Source organism: Gopherus evgoodei, chromosome 8 (assembly GCF_007399415.2).
Source record: "Gopherus evgoodei ecotype Sinaloan lineage chromosome 8, rGopEvg1_v1.p, whole genome shotgun sequence".
Classification (NCBI taxonomy): Eukaryota; Metazoa; Chordata; order Testudines; family Testudinidae; genus Gopherus; species Gopherus evgoodei.
The window spans coordinates 3,109,447-3,133,564 of NC_044329.1; the positions used below are offsets into that span (position 1 = coordinate 3,109,447).

At 39.9% G+C, this 24,118-nt stretch overlaps 1 protein-coding gene and 1 long non-coding RNA gene across 7 annotated transcripts in view; one reads left to right on the forward strand and one right to left on the reverse strand.

Moving 5' to 3' along the window:
• Positions 1-20,166, forward strand: part of CLINT1 (clathrin interactor 1) — an 82,141-nt gene extending 61,975 nt beyond the window's left edge. For 3 of the 4 annotated variants that reach the window (XM_030572725.1, XM_030572728.1, XM_030572726.1), the window contains exons 8-12: positions 5,624-5,702; positions 11,054-11,131; positions 16,585-16,877; positions 17,600-17,804; positions 18,422-20,166. In XM_030572725.1, the coding sequence (XP_030428585.1) occupies positions 5,624-5,702; positions 11,054-11,131; positions 16,585-16,877; positions 17,600-17,804; positions 18,422-18,786 (1,020 nt within the window). In that variant the 3' untranslated portion in view covers positions 18,787-20,166. The remainder of the gene's footprint in view (positions 1-5,623; positions 5,703-11,053; positions 11,132-16,584; positions 16,878-17,599; positions 17,805-18,421) is intronic. The other variant, XM_030572729.1, reaches the window with a different exon arrangement.
• LOC115656257 overlaps positions 8,007-24,118 on the reverse strand; it is a 36,654-nt gene continuing 20,542 nt past the window's right edge. For 2 of the 3 annotated variants that reach the window (XR_004001609.1, XR_004001611.1), the window contains one exon: positions 8,007-8,676. This is a non-coding gene — a long non-coding RNA (uncharacterized LOC115656257). Of the gene's footprint in view, positions 8,677-13,221; positions 14,314-24,118 lie in introns of those variants that run through there. The other variant, XR_004001610.1, reaches the window with a different exon arrangement.

A 24,118-nucleotide genomic window follows, 5' to 3' on the forward strand; every position in this document is an offset into this window, starting at 1 on the left:
GCATTAATGTAATATTTACACAGAACATGTCAGTCTACAGGACCTTAGTTTAAAATTTGCTTTAAAAATATTTCATTAGTGAGCAGGTGAAGATTATAAAATCACATTTCTAAAAAATGCTTGCATAGAGTTTTAGATGCACAATCATCTTTAGCCTTAAATGCGTGGATCTTCAGACATACAGTTTTTTAAATAAATCCTTCAAAAGACCTCCCTTATCTAAAATACACATTTTAATTACTATAGTTAAAAAAAAAAGTGCTTCTAAGTCTTCCTGTCCTTTCTGTCCATCCCTTCACCACCTCTCCCCCCACTCCCCACTGAAGAGAGCCCTTAAAGGGACAACAGTCCTTCCCTTCCAGATAGCTGGACAAAGAGTTTCCCTTTCTTTACTTCTGACTATCCGACGAACTAGTTTTAAAAGAACCCTCCAGCAAAATCAGTATCTTAGTAAGACAAAATCCTTGTTATACCTAAAATCTTTGGAAACATATTTTTTTAAAGTTGGTGAAATTTCATAACCATGTCTCTTGTTATGGAGAGCACACAAAGTAAATTACTGTTCCCTTTTTCTAAAAGCAATGAACATTGTTATGAACACACTAAACCTCTCTGATTAATTTAAAAGAATGTCTTTGTTTCAGTGAGTTAAATATGTAGTAATCTGGAATGCTGGTTTAAGATTTGAGTATATTTAAAATATAAATTCAACTTAGAAATACTGAATAAGAAAATGTAAAACAGAGAAGATCTGCATCGTGTATTCCATTATATGTAATGTTGTATTCAGCAGGACAGCTGACTCACCCTTACTATGAAGTTTTTGCAAATAAATCTCTGACAAACTTCAGGGCATATCAAAAAACCTGTGACTGACATTTTTTATTCCCAAATTTTAGTGCTTTTAATTAGGTACTTTCTTCATGTCCATTCTGCATGAGGGAGAGTGCATGGAAGTCTCTGCGGGGAACCGTGACTCTTCGCCACCATGAGGCAGGCTGGGCATCTCATTATCCTTTGCTGTCAAGTCCCTCCTCCCCCTCCCCCACCAGGCTGTGAGCTTGGGCTGCCATCTGGCATAGGGGCACCGGTTTAATAATACTGTGTAGGGCCCCATAAATCCTAAGGACGGCCCTGAACAGCGTCTAAGACCCTAAAATTGGACCTAGAATAAATGTCTCTTGTCAAGTAATATAGTACTGTTGCTACACAAATTCAGAATGGACAGGCTCTGATGGGTGGATGTGTTGTGTTTGGTTTTTTTTGAACAAAGTAGCTATAATTTTTCTATTTTAATCTTTATTAAAAAATAGCAGGAGAGAATTGAAGGTTCAAAAGATGCTTCTGTTTTTAATCTCCAAATGTCTGATATTTCAAACATTAGTATTCTATACAATACTTCAGATTTTTAATAGTTTTTGTTTAAAACACCACATTCAGCCATGTATAATTAGCAAATCTCTCAAAATACAAAGCCCCAAGTTAAAAATACAGAAACATGATTTTGATTTATCACTAGGCTGAATTAGCTTCTAAATTGTTTGGACATACCGAGGGGGGGGGGGGAAATATTTGTGGCAGGTGTCTTTTTGCCTTGCCCCTGCATGGGTAGCCATTTAGTATGTTCACAAATATTGTCCAACTCGTTAGTCTCTATTGCTGTTGGGTACTAGAAAACTCTGTCTAGGGCCAGTGTTTTAATTACAGTCACATGTAAGCTACAAAATAATTGTTGGAACAAGTTTGTGGTCCAAACATAACTAACTTTTTTCTGTGCACACAGGCAAAGTGAGGGAGGGGGAGAAGTCTTATAACATGGCTGGGTTGAAAGCCTGTTTCACAATAGTGTTTAAACATAACTACTTATGTAGTATAGGGTGAAAGCTCTAGTCTTCCTAGCTTCCCTTGGGTTTCTACTAATATTGTGTTTCCTTACGTGCCCTATCTGTTATCTTTCTGCTTTTTGTCTCCCTGTAATTGTGGGCATGCCAGACTCTGTGAAACAGTTATTTATGGTCAATCCACAGTTCATGAATCTTTGTAAGGTTCGCTTACACACATCAGAAAATATTGAAAAATTAAAGAACCTATTGACGTCTCTTGGAAAATGGCAAAAACTTTTAGAAGCACCTCTTGCCTATGTGTATGTCCTTTATATGGTCTATTTTTAGTCTGACACTGACTTGCAAAATGGATCTTTATTCCTGGCCTGCTCTTTGTTCCTTATTTGAAATTGTAATCCTCTGAAATTAAGCTTTCTTGTTATAAAAATAATTAGTGTCACTGAGACTGCCTTAGGCTATTAGACACAGTGTCTTCTTTGGTTAGACTCCACAAAAGGTTGTTGCAAAGATTTCTGCTGCAAAGCTGAGTCCACTTGCTTCTCTGCCATAGAAAGGAAGAACATGTTTCCCATTGGACTTCCAAATTTTTCCTGTGGTGCTCTTTCATCAAGCACTCCCTGACAGGCACCACACTGCTGTCCTATCTGCAGGAAGTCAGAAAATAATAGGGACTTGTTGTTGTTGTTTCTCAGGTGTGAGGGTTCATCTTGGGTTCCCACAGAACCCTCAGGGCATTTGGTCATCCAGAGTGTGGAAAAGGCTATGAAAAAAGTTTCCTCAGGCTGAGATCAGTGAAGTTCACATTCTTAGGCCTTGGCTACACTGGCGCTTTACAGCACTGCAACTTTCTCACTCAGGGGTGTGAAAAAAACACCCTCCTGAGCGCTGCAAGATACAGCGCTGTAAAGCGCCAGTGTAAACAGTGCCGCAGCGCTGGGAGCGCGGCTCCCGGCGCTGCAAGCTAATCCCCATGAGGAGGTGGAGTACGTGCGCTGCGACCACACTCACACTTCAAAGCGCTGCCGCGCTTTGTCTGCATCAGCTGGCAGGGAGGGATCAGAAGCTCTTAACTGCTGTGAGATATTTAACAGTATGAAATGGGAGGAGAGAATCCTAGCCTTCACTTAGCCTTACATACCTGAAAATGCAGTCTGTAGTCCAGTCATCGGAATGGAGAATGAGCAGCCAGTATTTCGATATCATATCTGAGATTAAACCAGCTATATGCATTCCTATTTGCTTCACAGCCAAATCACAAGTAAAACAAATGTCTTGAAGGACACACTCAATAGTTCTAGGCATGGAAGTTCTCTTCCAAGTTACTTCTGCTCTCCTCATGCTTTTACTGAACAGAACAGTGTAAAAAGAGAAAAATTACTTTTCATCCTGCTCGTAACCAGTTGGTTAATGAGGCCCTGATACTTTGAACAAATGGAGATAACCATATGTTCGTTTCATCTACTGGTTACCCAGACATTCCATCTGGAACCCACCTTCCTGAATTTTGAAGTATGGCTCTTGAATGTAGCATAACAGAGATTTTATCTAATTCATATGTGATATTAGAAAAGTCTACCCCAAAATTGGCAGACTGGTTCTCAAAAGTCTATAGGGGCAATGCTCTCTATTGACAAATGTCCTCACCTGAAGAGATGTTCAGAGTTGACTGACCATTGATGCGTATCTTCACCAGGATCTACAAACTAGACTACAGCCTTAGTGCTGCCTGTGGGAAGAGTGTTCTGAAGCAGTTCTTTATTTTTAAAACTCTTGAGAGGGGGATTGTAATGCTTTTCCCCTTCAGATGATCATGGGCTTGTGTCTCAGATTCTTACTGCTGGTTGTATCCCACAAGTACTAATTTAATGAGTGCGTTAGAAGGGTACAAAACTCGCATTGGAGGAATAAGGCTAATGTCAGCCATTCGGGATCTTTCTCTCACCCCCCAACTAATTTCTGAGTCCATGACAGTTCCTCTTGTACCCTTTTCAAATGTGGAAGCCTGCCAGAAGAGTTCTGGAGGGTCAGCAGACCTTCCCTTTTTCTCATTGACCAGGATAGATTGTTCTGGACTGCCTCCCCCTTCCACCTAAAGTAAGAGAATCCACAAACTCTGTGCCAGTGTGATTTGAGGAAGAAACGTTTCCTCATAGGCAAGTACTCAGGCAGACAAGTACTAAAATTGTACTTAACAGACTTTTCAGCAGGTTGTCAGTCTGCCATAGATGCACTTGATCCCGGTGCCAAGGTTCATAGAACAGTAAGAATGCCATCGTACTGCAGGAGTAGTAACGTTGGCTAAACGCGTGCATTCTTTGTGATGATTCCTGCAAGAATATAGGATTTGGATTAACCAAACAGATGGTGATCTCGTGTATTAGAGCTGGGTGGGAAGCAGTTTTCTCATCCCATAAGACAATCTTTTTTTTTTAAACTTCCCGTCCTGAATCAGACAAGTAATTGAAATTTCAAAAACTTTCACAAACAATACTCCAAAAATTTGATTGGGTTAATTGAAATGTTTCACTTCAATTTTGACTTCAAAATTTTTATTTTTAATATAAATTAAAGTTTCAAACCAAAAAACCAAAATATTTTTGTTTTCAAGAATGTCAAAATGAGATGTTTAGAAAATTTCAGAACTCTCCAATTTTTTCAAAATTTGTCAATTAACTCTTTCATGAAAACAGTTTAGCCAAATCAGCATTTTCTGATGGAAAAACATTCTTTTGGAAATTCCTGACCCATACTAGTATTAGTGACTATGCTAGTGAAGTGACTTCTGATGTGTCATGGTACTGTCAGGAAATGCATTCTCTTACTTGTTACGTGACTGATAAAAGGAAGGCTTCAATACTGCTTTCCATCTGTCCCCTTTGTGACCTTGCAAGCTAAGTCAGATTCCCACAGAAACTTTGGAATTATATTTGATAATACAAGTCAGTTATTCTGAGGTTTTTAGATAGATGTGTTGCAAAACAGTTTGTCTCCCAGATAGCTCTGTCCATTAGCTAAGGGCTTGTCTACATGGCAAAATTTTCTTGCATAGCTATATCAGAAAAATTATTCTGCTATAGATATACCAGTGTAAATTCCACCGTGGACACACAATTCCAAAATAAGTGATTTATAATTTTCCAAAGCACCGTCATTCTGGAATAAAATCAATGCAATTCTTGAATAGTGTCCACATGGAGACTTATACCAGTGTAACTAAATGGAATAATTATGTATTAATGAATTTAATAATTCTGCTATAAGTATGTGGAAAGGAAATCTCCCTATGTAGACAAGCTCTAATATCCATTACTTGGAGTACTGATTGAACATACTCACCACCTGTTAACGGTGACTTTCTTTACTAGTATTTTACTCAAGGTTTACGTCATTCAGCCAAAACCGGAGTGATTTAAACATGCACGCCTTTTATGTTTGCTTCTCCGGTTTAAATCTTCTGTGGACGTAAATGGCTACAGATAGTAAAAATAACATGGTAGGTAATGTTCCTTCAGCACTTTTTAACTTCAGATTTTCTGAAATATATTCTAGTGAAGTCTGTCTTTGCTTAATTAGGTTACTCAAACAAGCTCCCCTCTACCTGTCTGCATCTCTGCAGACATTCTGGACATTTTGAGGGGCCATTTCATCAGGACAACGGTGCTCAATTCATGTGTGAAGTTTGTGAGAAGACAGTTAGAAAGCCATGCTTGCAGTTGAACTGTAAACGGTACTTCAGTCATGTTTTTTTTTTAAAAGCTGGTAAATTCTGTCTTCTTTAGGCTTCTGTACCCCCTGGCAGCAAGTCTTCTAATGATCTGTTTGATCTGTTTGATGGTGCTGGCCAGCCAATCTCAACAGGTATATATCCTTATCCTTAATCTATGATCTGTTTAATTGTGACTGTCTGTGCACAAGCTTGTGGGTTTTAATATTGTAAGGATAAAGGGGAATAGAAAAATGGTGACAAGCAAAGCAAAAATGTTTCAAGTATCCAAAAAATGGACAACTGTGCATAAGTTTATAACTGCACACACATTACCATATTACAGTACAAGCTTTTTTATCCGTCATGTTGGGAGAATGGGGGGTGCTGGTAAGTGAAAAATTCTGATTAACTAAGAGGGAGGGAGTTTGGGTGGGGGAGGAGGCGTGGGACAGGGTTGGGGTGCAGGAATGGGTATGGGGCACATGCTCTCAGAGGGACTTTGGGTGAGGGAGGGGGCTCGGGGTGAGGGTTGGGGTGCCAGATCCAGGTGGCGCTAACCTTGGGCAGCTCTCTGCAAGTGGTGACATGTCTCTGCTGCTCCTAGGCAGAGGCACAGCTAGATGATTCTGCGCACTGCCTCCCCCCTGCAGGTGCCACCCTCGCAGCTCCGATTGGCCATGGTTCCATGCCAATGGGAGCTGTGGGGCCAGCACTTGGGGCGGGGCAGGGCAGTGCACAGAGCTGCCTAGCTGCACCTCTGCCTAGGAGCAGCAGGGACGTGTCATAGCTACATGCTGAGCCATGTAGGGAGCCTGCTGGCCCTGCGCCAACTGGACTATACCAACTGGACAGCTCTATAAACTGGCATTTCTGATCTTCATTGAAAGTCTGGTTTAAAGTGCTGGATAACGCAGCTTTTACTATATATAGGATTAATAATAACCTTAGCAAATCATAAAGATTAGCCACTAAATCAGTCTGTCATAAACTGCAAGGGTTATAATGCAGAGTTATTTATAATTAATTTTAAAAGCAAGCACAATCCAGTCAGCTTTAAGTTTCTCATGTTGCAAGTTAAGGGATAGGCAGCTATAGAAATGGATGACCTCTATTCACAAGCCACATCTAATATATACAGCAAAAGCAAACTCCTTTCTTTTATCTCCTCATGACCCCTGGATAACCTCAACCCTAATGCCAAAAAACTCACTCTGAAGTTACAATTCTGTTCAATTAATTTATGATGAATTATTCGCTGAATACTAAACTGAAATTTAAGTTCCCTCATGTCCACGCTAGCACTAAACTGAAACCACAGTAACTCTCTTAGGCAAGCGTTAGATTTCAGTGACTTGCCTACAAAAGTACAAGACTGGGTTGGAAGTGTGAGTGAGGGTGGGGGTGGGGGGAGAAAGATAATTAAAAAAAAAAAAAAAAGTCTGGTGTCATGCTACAGACATTCATGCCAGCCACAGTTAAAACAGTGGATCATAAACTATAAAAGGGAGTTTGTCGTGTGTCTGAGGTGTATTAATGGGACAATCAGAGAAGAGTTAACTGGAGGAGTATGGGGGTGGTCAGATGGCTGGATGTAATTTTTTTCCCTCTGTTATCAAGATCAATTTTAACAGAGAATTAAGCACCAGTGTGACCCTTTTGGTTGGCAAGAAACTTTTGAGAGAAGGTTTCTCTCTCAATTGCAAACAGAAATTTTACTAATTAATACAAGCTACTGTTTCTGTGTAACATGGGGCACCTTAATAGTGCTTCTTTACTTGCAGTATTTGTAGTAGCTTATAATGGGGCTGAATGAGCCTCCTCCCTATAGCAGATTGGGTTATAATAATTAAATTCTGTGAATTGATTGTAGTTTTTCCAGCTGTAGTCATTGAATAAAACAAATGTAAATTTTTTCAAATAACTTGTTACTTTTTTATATAATACATGTTCGGTTTTTTTTAAGGCCACACTTCCTACTTTTGCCCAACACCAAGCATAATAGCTTTGTGGTATGATGCATAATCATTAACTAGATATAATTGTATAAGATTTACATAGAACTTAAAATGGATTTAATTCATAATCTTGTGGGTTATTTGTGAATCCATAAGTGCAAGAAAATTCAGTAAAAGATTACACTGTTAGCAGCAAGGAGCAATGTGGCACCATTTCAATGCTGCTGCATTGCACAATGTCTCTTATCAAAAGAGTGCAAACTTGTTTAGTTTGGACATGTTTCATGAATGCGTAAGTCAAATGTGATAAATATCATCTGAGATACTACTTGTGCTATAATGGTGTGATCTTGAAAATAGTATGGGTGACAAAGCAGTGATGCTCAGTAGAAAAAGCACACATAGTACTTACCAGACAACCAAGTTAAAATATATAATAAATTAGTATCTGTCGTCTTTTCTCTCCATCCCACTTCCCAAGATCTTTAAAGTTTTCAGACATTAACTTTGATTTGCTTTTATTGAAAGAAAGGTAAATGAGTGAGGCATACATTTTTGGGAATGCTGAGATCCATGGTCATTCTGATATGTTCCAAAAGCAGAATCCACATTGTCTTCCCCCTTGTCCCTTTATCCATGGAAATACTCTTTGTCGGGTTTTTCGAAAAAGCCTATTTTGTAACACTTCTTTCTTTCCCTTTTAAATCCAGTTTTAATGGGGGAGAGGGGTGTGTGTGTGTGTGTGTAGAGAGAGTTTAAAAAAATTCTAAACAGGATTTTTTCATTTTTAAATTGACTCCTTTTCAAACAAATGGAGCTCTCCATATTTGAGCACATCTGAACTGCTCATTCTTTTTATTGCTCTACAGTGGTACAGCAATTTTTCCCTTCAGCAGCACTGAGGGGTGGTATTGAGAAGAGGCATATTACCAGCTGGTCGTTGTAAATAATCTGCTTGCTGCCCTGTGAAGGCAGTTGGAAAGAGTCCATTTATAGCAATAGATCTCCTGTGGGAATCTTTGAGGATAGCTCATGTGGTGAAGATTAGCACTGTCCTTCACGTGCAGGTCGCTTGTGATGACCAATATGTTTCTTGCAGCAGAGGGTGTGGGAATGTTTCCTGGGTCACACAAGACACAGTGACGGGGTCAAAAGCAGGCTTTGATCTCCCCTGTAAAGAAATTGGCAGGGAAATACTATGAGTTCAAGGATCTGTGGAGGCATTTGCTAAACTCCTCCTCATCTCTATGTATTTTTCAGTGTAGTAGGTGCTGTAACTGTTTATCTTGAGATGTGGGAACACTGAGCAAGCTTTACACTACAGGGAAGGGATGGTGAAGTTTGAGATTTACAAATTAATGAATTGCCCAAGTAAGTTGCATCCTGTTTACAGAAGGTGTAAAGACTTGCATAGAGAAGTCACACCAACAAGACAATGCCATGTCCATGGTGGCACTTAGGTGGTCATAGCTATTTTTTAGGATTATTGGAGACGAGGTTTAACTCTAGGCCAATAGCTTCCTCCATTGAGAGCTGCTTTTGTTGCTAATCAGTCTAGGTTCTGTTTCTTTCCTCTGGAGCTTAGTGTTCAATCTGAAAATGAAACAGGCACATGAGAGAGAGGGGAGAAATTTGGCAAGAATGACCATTGAGGCAAAAGACCAAGAATATTCAGAAATCCCTTACATCTTTTGGGTTCAAAGTGAGGGGGTTAGTCAATGCTGTGGCTATGGGTTACCTCTTTAGGCTTGTCAGGAAAGCAGCTGATCTTTATGGACAAACAGGAGAATACAGAACCTATGCCGTATGTTCTGTGTACAAAAAGATCAAATCTTCACCTTCTTCAACAGGAAGCAAATGAGGTATTACTATGAGAGTGTTTTCCTTTGCAGTAGACCCAGTAAGTTTGATCATCTCAGTTAGTTTCCAACTTTGATATTTGACTGGCTCATGCCATCTCCCTTCCACTATACATTATATCCAATTATACATTGCACTTTTATTTATATTATATTCAATGCAAGGTTTTTATATCAAAATATAACAGACTAAACAAATATTTTATGTAAATTCCTTCAATACAAATCCTACTGCATTTGTTCAGGCTGCATCATCATCAGATTGAAAGTTCCTATCTTTTCTAAAAAGAGTGGTATAGGTATTACAATGGAATTAACCTTCTGTGGGAATTCAGAGACGCATGGTCCTCCCTTTCTCTTTATTTGCTGCTTTATATCAAATCATACACATTCTGCAGATAGACACCATTTCCCCTTTGAAAAACAATCATGCCTTCCTGATATTGACGACAATAAAATAACATTAAAAAGAAATACAAGTACACATGTATTAGAAAGTGAATTGTTCCTTTTATTACTGCTAGCCGTCTATTATAAAAGAGAGAGTTCTAGTTTAATTAACCCAGTTGAGAGTAGCAGATGGGGCAGAATGTCTTGCAGCGATAAGACAATTCAGAAATGGCACCAGATGTTGGAAGCTGTCCCTGGTGGTGTTTGAGTGCAGCACAGATGTTCCAGTCCCACCTGGCTAGTTTCTAAGCTCTGCAGGCTAAGCAGCTGTGATGTAACCTATATAATGTACACATAACACTAAAAGCACAATAATTGAACTGCTGCTGCTACTTCTCAGGGTGTGACTGTTCAGAGGTGAAATCTTTAAGGACAAACAAAAATAAGGTCAACTTTTTGGTACTTTTAGGCCATTAGCAAAGTGTGTTTTGGACTAAGCAATTAGCCTTCTGCCTATTCCGTTGTCCCAAATATAATTATTAAAGCTTTTTTCCTTTTCTTTCTAGTTTGGGTTGAATATGCTTTAATGAAAAATAGTTACAATACTGTATTCAAAAGTTAATAATTTAACTGGTAGCTTACAAATGCATGGTTGGGACTTAAATGTTGCTCTAGAGAGAAAGCAAACTTATAAAAAATGAACACCAATGCAAGTTCTGTCCTTGAAATCTTGATACCAAGATCAATGCAGAATCATTCATGCTTTAAGAAACATAAAAACTAAATATAAGAAGACTTTTAATTTTTCATGGTAAGCTGCATAATAAATTAAGGATTCCTCCAGTAACAAAACATTTATTTTGATATTTTTTTGCTTCCCAAGTTTTAATTCTGTAATCCTCCCATTACTTAGTTGTTTACACCATACTGGCACCATCTCCTGTCAGTTTGATCTCTCAAGCTTCATTGCGCTGTATGAATTACTGTTTTAGAATGAATTGTGAAACAGAACTTGCATCTTGTTTTTCCTGCCACCTATATGGCAAAGCACAATCAGCTAGATCTGCAGCATAGGCAAGAATATCCAATTTGTCTAGGTTCATATAAATACAGAATGGTGGTGATAATAAAGCCTCAAAAAAATGGTACAGACATATGACAGAACCAACAAACCCTGACTGCCAAATGCAAGAGGTTTACAAATAAAATGAAATGCCTGAAAGCAGCTTACAGAAAGCCCTTGTCAAGTTCATTGAGCAGGGTATCGCTCCAGAATCCTATGTTTCCTCTCATTTCTAGATGGATCAACTGACCCGTTTGGAGGATTCGCTGACTTTGGCTGTGCTGCTGCCTCAGCAAGTTTCCCCTTGCCACAAGGTAGGATAACTTAGTGACTGAAAAACTGCCATTAGGGATGAGGAGAGGGGAATGAAGCCGCTTTCCTTTTTGTGGCATTATTGGCAGTCAGTTCCCTTTCCTGGAGCTGGTTTGTGGTGTTAGTTTGACCAAGAAAGTCACATGCTCACCTCAGTGGTGCTTGATGTTTTTTGGTCTCTTATGGGTATTTTCACACAGTTGAGGCTAAATAAAGGACAGCTTTCTGGTTTTGATAAATGATTCTTCTGTACTTCTTTATTGGGTATGGGTTAAAACCCTATTTTGCCTTATTTGATGCACCCTGCCTTGCTGGGAAGCATCCCTTAGCAATGTTGCTATGAAGTCATAAGATATCTTAGAGAAAATTGGCAGACTTCATAGTCACATCTATCAAAAGAATACAGGGAGTAAGGGGAAATAGTACATAAGTAGTCAGAGAAAATGGTGGTTAATAATGGAAATTTAGATGAGTCTTTACCCTCCCTTTTCATTTCAAAGTGATTCAGATTCCCATGCATCCGACGAAGTGGGTATTCACCCACGAAAGCTCATGCTCCAATACGTCTGTTAGTCTATAAGGTGCCACAGGATTCTTTGCTGCTTTTACAGATCCAGACTAACACGGCTACCCCTCTGATACTCAGATTCCCAAGTTGCTTTTAATATCATTGCCCGTCCTGGATGTCAGGTGGCTTAGAGGAGAGTTTGTGGATGTCACAAATCAGTATTTAAATTTCAGCTTTGTATTGGCATAAGGTTTAAGCACTTAAATGGCCCAGGGAAACACAACTGTGGTATGTTGCAGTCAGGAAGTGAGAACCCCATTTCTTGGCGATAGCAGATCTAGTCGATTCTGAAATTTACAAGGGCCTTATTTCAGAAAACACTGTACCAGCGGGAGCTCCAAGCGTGACTTTGTTTTAGTGAAAGTAGAATTCCATACAAACTGACATTTGGAATTATGGTCTCACTTGAACTATAACAAAATAAGATGTGGCTTTTAGGGTGGAAAATCAAGACAATAAAACTTACTCAAAGTATTCAACATTTCCAAGTTTTGTGGGTGTAGCGTGCCAGGTGAAAAACACACAGTAAACAGCAGAAAAAACTTTACACAGTAAAAACATTGTTTTTATATTTGGAAATGGGGAGGGGGAGCTTTTTTTAATAGGAATCTTAGTGATACGCTGAGTGTTCCCACAGACAGTATTTGTGAACTCTTCATGCTTTCTTGGCAGTTGTTGATAGAACTAATCGCTAACTGATATACCTAATCGCTGTTCGTCAAAATGTTCTAATGCCTTATGTAAGATCATCTGACCAACTTTTTGCTCTTAGAAAAGGCAGCCTTTCCCCTTATCTTTCCAGTTAAAAGTTCGCAAACTTTTTTCAGATACAAGCAAGTGCTATAAAAAATAATTGCCTGAGTGGGGCAGCAGTATTTCAGAAAAGTATTTGATCATTTGTTTTTGAAGACAGACTTATTGCTTGACTTTGAGCACTGTCATGGACTGAAAAGTGATTGAAAGGCCGTAAACACGTGGTAATGGCAAACAACAATGTATCAAACTGTTCAGCAGTGTTGCAGGCTAAGTTCCCTCTAAGCTTCATGGTCGTGCAGCAGCCTATTAAGTGTCACACAGGTGTTCAGGGCCACGGTGGGGAGAGATGCCTCTCCTCTAGCCCTGGACCTGCCACAGCCAGGGGAGAAGCACCTCTCCCTGCGGACCCCAGCCCAGTCCTGCTGCAGCCGGGGAGAGGTGCCTCTTCCCACTGGCCCCAGATCTGCTGCAGCTGGGGAGAAGCACCTTTCCTGCAGCCCCAGCCCTGGACCTGGCGTGGTCACCCAGCCCAGGTGCTGCTGCAGGGATTGAGAGCTGGGGGGAGCCTTCGCTCCTTGCTGGAGCCCTCACCCCTCGCACCCCAACCCTCTGCCTCAGCCCCACCCCAGAGCCCTCACCCTCCCACACTCCAAACCCCTTGGCCCCACCCCATGAATTTTATGTACACCAATATGGAGGTTATGTGAGACATTACCTCCATATTCGTGTGCATAACAAAATTCATTCCACACATTGGCTGCCAGGATCCTTTCTAGGACAGGGGTATGATAGCAACTTTATTAATCTGGAATATGAGAGCACACCAAATTGGGAGGCTTGTGAATGTCCATGAGGACACAAATACAAAGGGATTTTGGTATGTTGGAAATTCTGGGGGAAAATAACAATAGAAAGTTTGACCTTTGCCCAAAGCTCAGACTGAGTACTACATTGACAAATTGGAATTTAACCTCGGGGTAACCCCACCTTCCCACACTCCCACAAACAATTCAGCTATAAAAGTCTAACAAATAAAAACAAAAATGTAGGCTCATATGCAATGAGGAATAGCAGCCTACCTGTGCTGGAAGAATGATAATCCCTAAAGATACCTAAAATCCCACTTGTCTTCCAAGATTAACAAAACATTTGTATAGTATAACTGGAGAGACAAAGGTAAATTGGCTTTGATGGATGTCAAGGGGGATACTATCAAGATTTCAAAACCTCCAGGTGGAATAGGAGTTACACCTGGAAGGACTGACATGAGGCCAAGTTATGCCCTCAACACTCTGGTATAACTCTATTGTCTTCAGGGGACTACGCTTATGCATATCCGTGGGCTAAAACTGATGGATGGTCCTTCATAGCTTAGCTAAATGACAACTTGTTTCCAAGTATAGGAAAGATATGAACACCAAGGAGGGCAAGGAACTGTTTATGGGGGCACAAGGAATATATCTAGGAGTAAGAGAAAAGCTCTTTCTTCTAACAAGGAGAATGTATCCATAATGAAATATCATGCTGGGGAGTGGTTTCTCAAGGGAAATGGAGCCCACATCGCTTGTGATGCTTAAAACTATTCTGAACAAAGTAGTAGTTAGCAAACCAGAGTAAACAGTCTTATGCTAGCAAAGTATGTTGGAGGTGACCACGTAAAATCTCTTCTTTCTTTAACTTCTGCTTTTCTGAGCTCAGCCTTCCAGTAGAAGTCGATGGTGCTCAGCCACTTGCAGGAGCCAACTTAACAATGTTGCTCAATATGGATATTTGCAGTTGACCAAAAAGTATGGAGCTACAATCACAAGGGGTGTAGTTCTTGCTCTTCAGCCAGTTGGGAGTTGTGCCTCCGCTAAGGATCTAGGAGTAAATCCAGAGTGAATGAAGACGTTTCGGTGACAGATTAGTAAATCTTTTGGCAGATTGGCTGTAGATCAGCCCTGGGAATCTTTTTGCATTATTTGCTACATTTAGGAAAGCTGTGTTGGGCATCTGTGGGTTAAAACAAGCCTTTAATATTTCAACCGGCAGGAAAAAAGCAGCACTGTCCTAATGGTACAGGCTTCCTTACTTGTAAAAAGAACTTTATTTTGAATAAGTATTACAAGTATAAAGCTGCCTACTATGCAAATAATTTGTGTATGAATACAGTCTGAAATGACATAATCCTTTATCTGCATTAACATGATTAATCTATACCGATCACCATTATGCAGTGGGCCAGGAGTCTTGTGAAATGATTAATCATTCTCTAACAATATAAGCCCCTCTAGTAATCCTTTCTTCCTGGATTAATCATCTTTGATCAAGTTTCCAAAAAGGGGGGCAAAATTTTCTCCTCTTACCCCACTTTTTTCTTCTTGTGTGTTCAGATCTGTGCATCCAGTACACATGGAATCAGCACATTCAGCATTTACTTGTCCATCAGGAATACTTAAAGTGGGTTTAAATCTTTAATATGCAGTACTAATTGAAATCCTCCGATACAGTCCCTTTTGTAAGGGAAATGAAAGCCAAATGTTCTAGTAAGGCCCTGAGCTAAAGAACATTAGTCCATTACTTGCATTAAAACTACTGGTAGTGCTTGGATTTTGTAAATGAACTTGCTTCTTTCCTCCTGCCCCTTTTCCATTACTTAAAATTAATACACTAGTGAAGGTAAGGGTAACTAAAACCAGGTTTGAAAACACAGGTGTTCAAGCATTTACATGGAGTGTAAAATATTATTGCAGTTGCTTTTGACTAGACAAAATACAGCTCTAGGAAATAGCCAGGTGTGTGGGTTGTACTCTTAGCCAGGTGCATGGGTCTGGTAACTTTGAAACCAGTGAAATCTCAGTCAGAGCCTCTTCCTTTGCTCATGCAGGGGGAAGTGGAGTTGATTTAATCATTCATTAGAGTTCAGAGCTCTTTCCCTACAGCAGGGATATTGCTTGCAGCCTAACTGGGAATGAGCACTTCATCATGAGATACAACCTACAGGGGAATATCATAATTCTTGGGCATGGTGGAAATGTTCCCTCTAAGCTGTGCATCCATGTAGCAAATAGAGCAGTCCTGTGCATTTCATATGCCAGAAGAATGATATTAATCGACTACATCCAGATCTGTAAAACATTAGCCACATCCCCAAAAAGCTGACCTGTGCAATGCCTCCCCACCCCCAAAAAAACCCTCTGGAAGATTGTGGCTCTTTAGAAACAAAACAACACAAATTACGACAGCTTTTGGGATATTTTAAATAACTTTCACTATAAAATGTTACCCATGATGTTTCTTGTAACTTACTTTACTTCCTGTAAGTGAAGGAAACTTATTTTAATGTCAGTGGTTTGTCTGATCCTTATAAAGGTAAGGAAATAGAAGGAAGTAAGGATCCTGTCACATCCTGGGCTGGCTGGTCTGTATGTAAGGATTGGGGCATGTGATCTGAAACAGGTACATATCAAAGCATTCTGTCCTCTCATAGCCCAGGGGAAATAGTACTTATGATGTTAGCAGGCAACAAAGTAAGAGAAGGACCCTCTGGTAATCTGTTTTGAAAGCTCTTGGTTTTATTGGTATCCCACTTAGTGTCACTGTGTTCCTATGTTGTGCAAAAGCTATTAATTATATGTAATCAGAAAGTTTTTAATAAATGGCTGTTTTCTTGTATGCTTTATTATGACAGTGGAATTGTGCCTCTCATGTACAGTGACTGCATAATACCCATTAGCTGGGATCATGGCTCTGAGAATATCAGAGTATTGGATTAAAGTACTGGCAAGTTTGATTCTTAAACTTCTAGCCCTGCTTTTGACAGAACCTCAAACCTACTTTTCCAGTGTCTGTTTGGAGGCAATTGGATGCTGCAAACTTAGTTGAAGGAAACCTGTGTCCCACTTGTCCAGGTCCATAGGTGACACATTATCAGTTGTAGTTTTTTGTCTGTGCGTGGGTGTTTCATATTTCCTTTGCTACCTTGTTAAAACTGTTGGAATATTTATGAGAAGGAATGATGTCCAGATGGAGATTCTACCTGCAGATGTTAATCTGGACGGACGCAAATCAGGTCTCATTTGTTTCAGTTCACAGAACGTGGCGTTTTTCTGTGCCTTTCAAAATCTTTTACCTTCTTTCCCTCACCCCCAGGTACAGCAGCAAGTGGGAACGGAGACTTCGGCGACTGGAGTGCCTTCAATCAAGCCTCTCCATGTCCCAGTGCTTCAGCAGGAGAGCTCTTCGGTGGCACTGCACAGCCAGCTGTAGAGCTCTTTGGTAGCTCGCAGCCAGCTCTTGGCCATCCTCCAGCTGCCTCAAATTCTACTGACCTCTTTGATTTGATGGGCTCCTCTCAGGCAACCATGGCTTCTTCACAAAGCATGAATTTTGCTATGATGAGCTCTAGTGCTGTGGGCATCGGTCTACCCATGTCAAGGTCACAGGTGTGCTGTTGTTACTCAATCCCTTAATGACTGATTCCTCTGTGAAGAAAAGGTTCTAGGATGCTTTTGTCCTATTTTAGCTTAAACCTTCTTGTTACCCCTAGCTCTCAGATGCAGTCTTTTATCACTCAGTCGCTCTATCTGAGATGCTCTGTCATCCTGTTTGGGGGAGGGAAGGTTTTAAAGTTAGAACCTGAAAAAAACCGATAGAATATGTGTGCAGCCTACATCATCAGGCAACTGATGGACCAGTCCTCACCCTCAGCTGTGTGCTGCTCTGATGCACAGAAGGGTTACTCCAGTGGAAAGTAATTGGCTGTTGAAACCAAAGCACATTGACTCTTCTGCAAAAACCTACAAATGCATTTCAAAAAGCCCAGAATAGAATGGACTCCTTGTCTGGGAGATGCCAGGCAACTCTGATTTGGTGACACAATCCACTGATGCAAAATGCTTAGTGCTAACGTATGAAATACCATCCTGATCGTTTCCAAGAAGATACCAACTGATGGGGAAACTACTTTGAAAGAGATGAACATCCATGTCTCATAAAAACTAATGACATCTCTCTTTGCAAATGAGAAGGTTAAAAAGCCAAACATAAACAACCATTTGTTGTACTTTAATGATATGATGGAACTGTTTATTTCTTAAACACAGCAGTAGTAAATGTTAGGGAGTGAATGGCATCATTTCAAAAAACTTCTTTCTTTTGTTTCTAGCCTTTGCAGAATGTTAACAGTATGCTGCAGAAGCCCAGTCCTCTTTATAATCCGAGTGCAGAGATGGTTCCAAAAAATGCCAGCAAAACGCTACCGTCCACTTGGTCAGACCCCAGTGTAAATATCAGTTTGGACAATTTAGTACCTGGTATGCAGCCTTCCAAACCCCAGCAGCCATCGCTTAATACAATGATTCAGCAACAGAGTAAGTGATCCCATTGATTTAATAATACTTCACTAGCATAACCTGCTGTACAGATGTTACCAATGTGTCTTTAAAAAAAAAAAAAAAAAAAAAAAACCTGACCCCTTTGCTAGATCACCTTTTCTCTTAATTTTAATCATAATCTTATTTTTCATTTGCTACATTGCCTCTTACCATTGGCAGCTCTGTTACTGTAACGTGATCCAGAAGAATGAGCCTGGGAATGTTTCAGGGGTGTGAAGCCAAGTCTCTAACTGCAGAGGCTTGCATCATTCCCATATCTTCGCATTAGGATTCCCTCATCTCTTAAGCTCTTCCTATGGGTGGTATCAGCTATCTGTCCTCGCAGCTCAATTTCTTAGCAATAGTTAACTTGGGTGTAAGACACATTGTAAAACTTTGTTAGACTTTTCTGAATTTTAACTGAAGAAGGAAGAGATGTGGAAATTAGTCATCTTTTTTTGGTAGGCTAACTGGCTAGTGAACATAAATCTAACTTTGTCTTTTTTCACTGTAAAGTCACAATATAGTTACATAACTTCTAAAATTGTAATTCACCATGTTCAACCCTAGGATATTGATTAAATTAAGGGCTGTTGTATTTCATTTTCCTGCAGATATGCAACAACCTGTGAATGTTATGACTCAAAATTTTGCAGCTGTGAGCCTCAACTCCCAGTCCAACGTGATGCCTGTTCGACTCCCAACAAGTTCATTGATGGGAGGGCCCATTCCTGTGGGAATGGGGATGCCCAGTGTTATGACGGGTACAATGGGTATGACCTCCTTGGGAAACACGCCTGTGATGAACCAGGGAATTCTGGGAATGAATGTGAACATGGGGGTGCCAGCTGCTGGAATGGGTTTGACAGGCACAATGGGCTTGGGGGTACCCAATATAGCTATGACCTCTGCGATGACCCCTGGAACTGTGCAACCCAAGCAAGATGCCTTTGCAAATTTTGCCAGTTTTAGCAAATAAAGATTGTAAAGGATTGGTCAGAGTGAATGAAGGATTTTTAGCTGCACAAATAGAGCTGGGGGAGGGAGGGAGAACACTGATCAATACCTTTCCTTTTATCAGTTAATTAAAATGAACCTGCATAAAGAACCAAAAGGCTGTTTTGTAAATGCTGAAACACCGAGTGTTCAAGCTCTGGGGAGACGAAAGGTTCTTCTGATGAATCAATTGGATGACTTTGCAATTAAGAGGCCATTGTTTTGTAGCAAGACCATCAAAAGCCTTTCTAGAAGGAAGAACCAATTTTATCATTGAAACTTGTGGGGAGACTGGAATGGGGGTTGGGTAAATCTGTTTGAATCTAATTTTATACGTTTCTTTTTTTTTCTTGAAGACCTTGATTTTTCTCTCCCTGAATCACTTTGTCATAATTGAAGCCATTCCTTTTACTACCACTCTGAGTCCATATTTGAAGTCACTCAAGTACAATGATCAGTTTTTTATAAGAATATATATTTTTGTCCAAAAAAACAAAGCTTACGTATGTGCTTATGGCTAATTCAAAGGGACCTGAAATGTGTATATATACTTTTGCTGATGTTCCAGCAACACTGCTATAATATCCAAATTTTTATTGTAAAAACCTCTTTAAGCAATTTGATCATTAAGAGGTTTAGGGGCTTTTCACACCTTTACTGCTATAATTAATACCCAGTGCTGAACTGGGAGAAATTTCATCCAGAGCTGCTTTATGGTTTCCTTTCAGAAAACTCCAGCATATAAACACTTTTTGCAGTTCTACTTCAGTGGCAACTTTATGCCACATGTACCCCTAGGGGCCACTGGGTTAGTGTCAGCAGCAGTCAAAAGGAAAAAAAAAATCATCTTCACAAAAAGAAAAGTAAAAAGGTAACTACATTGTCTTTTAAATCTCTAAACCCTTGTCAATCCAACAGCATTGGATTTTAGATTTTATACAACATTTGGTGACTTTTTGATGTAAATATGGCATTAGCAGCAGTGGAATCCAATAGAAAGGAGTTAAATATATATAATACATATATATATTATTATTATTATTAAAGGAAACCTGTAGCAGTCAAAGACTTTATTGATTTAATGAAAATAAAGGAAATTAATTAAGGTTTTGTTTTCCTGCTGTAATTCTGCATTTTAAGTTCACATACAAATCATGATTCTAGAGTCTGGAATACAAAGACATGGTTATACTCACAAGCTGGGAGTATTATTGAGAATAAGCAGTATATTATAGGTATGAAATTTATTACCTCCCCTTTCTTATGTTGGATTTCTTTTTTATTATTAAATTGATAAAACTTTGTTTCCATTGTATTCACAATGTTCTGTTATACATAACATTAAAATGGTCATTAAAATCAATGTTGGGCCGCTTTTCCTTTCATTCCATTTGACGTTTATAAGAGTGTTTGGGGAAAAAAATAATTATAATGTGGGCAAAGTAATTTTTATAAATAATTTAAATTTGTTTAATGACTTCTTATCTTCAGCCTTTCCTATCTGGCTCTACTGTTAGGAATTAAAAATGAAGCAGGCAAGATATCCTGACCTGCTCCAGCCTTGCTAATGCTCCATCTACAACATTTCTAATTAGGCAGAAATTCATGTACTTCAGCTAAGTGGTAATGAAAAGTGATTCATTTGCTGAATAAGAGATGAGAGTGAGTGTAATTAGCTGACTGTGGTTTTTAATCTTTCAACAATTCAATGTGTTTAAATTAGTTTCAAAGAATAGGAGCTTTCAAGTGTTGTTACATCAAAGTAATCAAGGCAGACTTTAGTGGATGAGCAAGATCTTCTCTCCAGTTGCCATTTTGAAACCTTTAAACTTCGTTGGAATAATCATCTTCAGAACTTATCTTGTGACAGATGGTACGATTCAAGCTGGTTTGGAAAACAGAATTGCAAGATGGAGGGAAGAGATTATTTTTGGAGAGTATGGCGGAGAAGCATAGAAAGCCAAACGAATAGGACAAACTGTTAGATTGTGTCGCAATTTGAGACTGTCAGACAGTCAAAGCGAATGTCTTCTGAGTAAACAATTGGAAGCTACAGTGAGCTGTTTAGACTGATGTGCTTGAAACTCAGTTTGACTGGTTGTTATGGATGGGGCCTGATAGTCTTTTATCTGAACATAGAATCTATGTCCCTGCCTGGTTTCTCAGATATTTTTAGAAGTTAACTCATTGGGGTTACTCTAGTCCCTATTATAAATCCTCTTTTTTTCCCCTAAGGTATCTTTTGTAGCCAATGGATTGGAATAGCTCCAAATGAAGTCATCTTGGTCAATGGTTTATATAGACCCACCCTATTCATTTCATAGATATAATACCTCTGTCCTTAGACCATAATTTTAATATTGAACTGAGTCTTAGCATAGACCAACACAACAGTAGGCTACTGGTCCATAAAGAATTATGAAAAAGATGAGGCATGGGCTAATATGCCTCCCTGACGTTCATTGGAACACCTCAGGGGTTTTTCCATCCTTAAAGGTTCTGCCCAAGGAAAAAGTGAATCATATATATGTGCTCAGGCTGGGCACGTCTCTGCAAACTTCAGCCCAAGATATGTATGTAAAGAGAGAGAGGACCATACAAGGCGTTTTGCTCATAGTGCAAAGCAGATGCTCAGCAAATATAGGAAGATGCTGGGAGGTGTGACCCCGGGTGCTTCCCCTTAATGAAAAAGCAATTCTAGGGACATTGCACTCCCAGGATTAATAAACACAAGAATAATCCAGTAGTTTGCCCTCCCTGCAGCCTAGAAGCTATTGGGTTGATGTATTTAGTACTACTTAATTGTTTGGTTTTTTTGTTTTTTAATGAAGTTTCCCAACCCTGCCATAAGTCTAATTCCACTCTGCTAATTTCTTTTAAAAATAGCAAGACTGGTTTGTGGACAGTTACATGACCAAGTTGACTGACTAACTTATTACAACATATTGCAAATGTTAGGGTGACACATGCACATGTGGAAGGATAGGAGAAACTTCCCAAAAGTCTTTCAATGAGAGAGCTGCTTGTTCAGGTTCTAGACTAGGATTTCTCAGTCTCTCTTCAGTGCATGTCCCCTGTTGGGAGCACTGATGTGGACTGACCACCTGTGATTTAGCCACCATGTCATTTAAATCTGCAGGGTTAGTCAACAGGGGTAAAAATGCTTGTGACCAATACAGTCTAGCACTTCAGCTGGTGATATTTCACCTATGGGAGAGAGTGACAGGTTGCATCATGGAACCCCCTCCTTGGAAACAGTCATCTGATGTGCCAAGACTACTTTTGCCCTGCTTTCTCTGCCAGCCTGGGACTTCAGCTCCCTGTCTTGCTGTGCCAGACACACCAGTCTGCTCCAGCACAAACCCAGGGTCTCAACCACATGCCCCAAAGCTGCAGACTTAACTGAAAGCAACTTAAGAAGTGTTCCTGTCTTTAACACTGAGGTGCCCAACTCCAAATGGGGTCCAAACCCCAAATAAATCCATTTTACCCTGTATAAAGCTTCTACAGGGTAAACTCATCAATTGTTCACCCTTTATAACACTGATAGAGATGCACCACTGTTCCCCTCCCCCCACCTCCAGGTATTAATACATACTCTGGGTTAATTAATAAGTTAAGTGATTTTATTAAATACAAAAAGTAGGATTTATGTGGTTCCAAGTAGTAACCGAGAGAACAAAGTGAATTACCAAGCAAAATAAAATAAAACACCCAAGTCTAAGCCTAGTACAGTAATAAAACTGAATACGGATAAAACCTCACCCTCAGATGTTTCAATAAGCTTCTATCACAGACTGGATGCCTTCCTAGTCTGGGCACAATCCTTTCCCCTGGTGCAGCCTTTGTTCCAGCTCAGATGGTAGCTAGGGGATTTCTCTTGATGGCTGCCCCCTTTGTTTTGTTCCACCCACTTGTATATCTTTTGCATAAGGCAGGAATCCTTTGTCCCTCTGGGTTCCCACCCCTCCTAAACGGAAAAGCACCAGGTTAAAGATGGATTTCAGTTCAGGTGACACAATCCCATGTCACTGTAAGACCCCAAACCTTCATTTCTCCCAGCTTGACTCACAGGAAGGCTGCCTGCAAACAAAGCCATCCACAGTCAATTGTCCTGGCTGATCGGAGCCATCAAGATTCCAAACCACCATTAATGGCCCACCCTTTGCATAATTACAGTAGGACCTCAGAGTTACATTTCATATTTCTAGTTTCAGATACAAGTGATACATTTATACAAATAGGATGACCACCCTCAGTAGATTATAAACTTTGTAATTATACCTTCTATAAGTCATATAGAGTACAGCATCACAGAGAGCAATACAAATGTTAATGTACAGCAGTGATAGTCAGACCTCTGTGGTTCAGGAGCCAAATTAGCAATCAACATTACCCAGAAGTGTCACAGTATTAAAACGACTGACCAAGTATTCTACATTTGGTTGTTAATATAGTAAAAGCATCCTGATTGGTTAATATCTTGGATTGGTTAATAATTACATCAGTGTTTTAATATGTGCTGCAAAGAATGGCAGGAGACACATTAAAGAGCAACTTGCGGCTCCTGAGCCTCTGTCCAAGGATCACTGAGGTAGAAAAGTTGGTTCTTCAGCCTCCATTGTGACTGGCTGGGCAAACAACGCATGAATGGACTACTGTGTTAGCTATCTCCCTGTGTGGAGCAGCTTTGCTGACCAGGATCTTCCTGTTCTGGCAACAGCCTACAGGAATGTAGGACCAAAACTCAAGATCTCTATCAATCCCTTGAAATAGGCTTGCTGTAGCTTTTACTGGGTTTTCCTCTTCCAACTCCTTAGAACTATTGGCAAAATATGAAGGGCCTAAGTGTTTACCTTAGAGACATGGTCAAAGACTGGAAGCCCAAAGTTCAACCTATTTTTTCATACGTGTTTACATGGAAAGTGCACTTCTTTCCATTTCATGAGTTGGTTTATGATGACAACACAGCACTCCTGAGACGCCCTAGTGAACATGTGCAAATGGAGGAATCGGAGCAGAATTCTGCAGACTGCTTTTAGTTTCAAGCTACTCAGCTGTTAGACCCAGTGGTGCTGGGAGAGGAGAGAATCTTTCAATCTTAGTGCTATGCTTTCTTGTATGGTTTTTCCTGCGCTGTTTCTCAGTGTGCTTCGTCGCATGGTAACCCACATAGCTGACCTACGCATGCATCCGCAGTCCTCATGCCAGCCAAAGTCCAAAGACCATTTTAACAGAAAAAACTACACATCAATATTTGCCATAAATTGCCAAATGAGGGCCTAGTTCAAAACTGTTTGAAGTTGATGGGAATC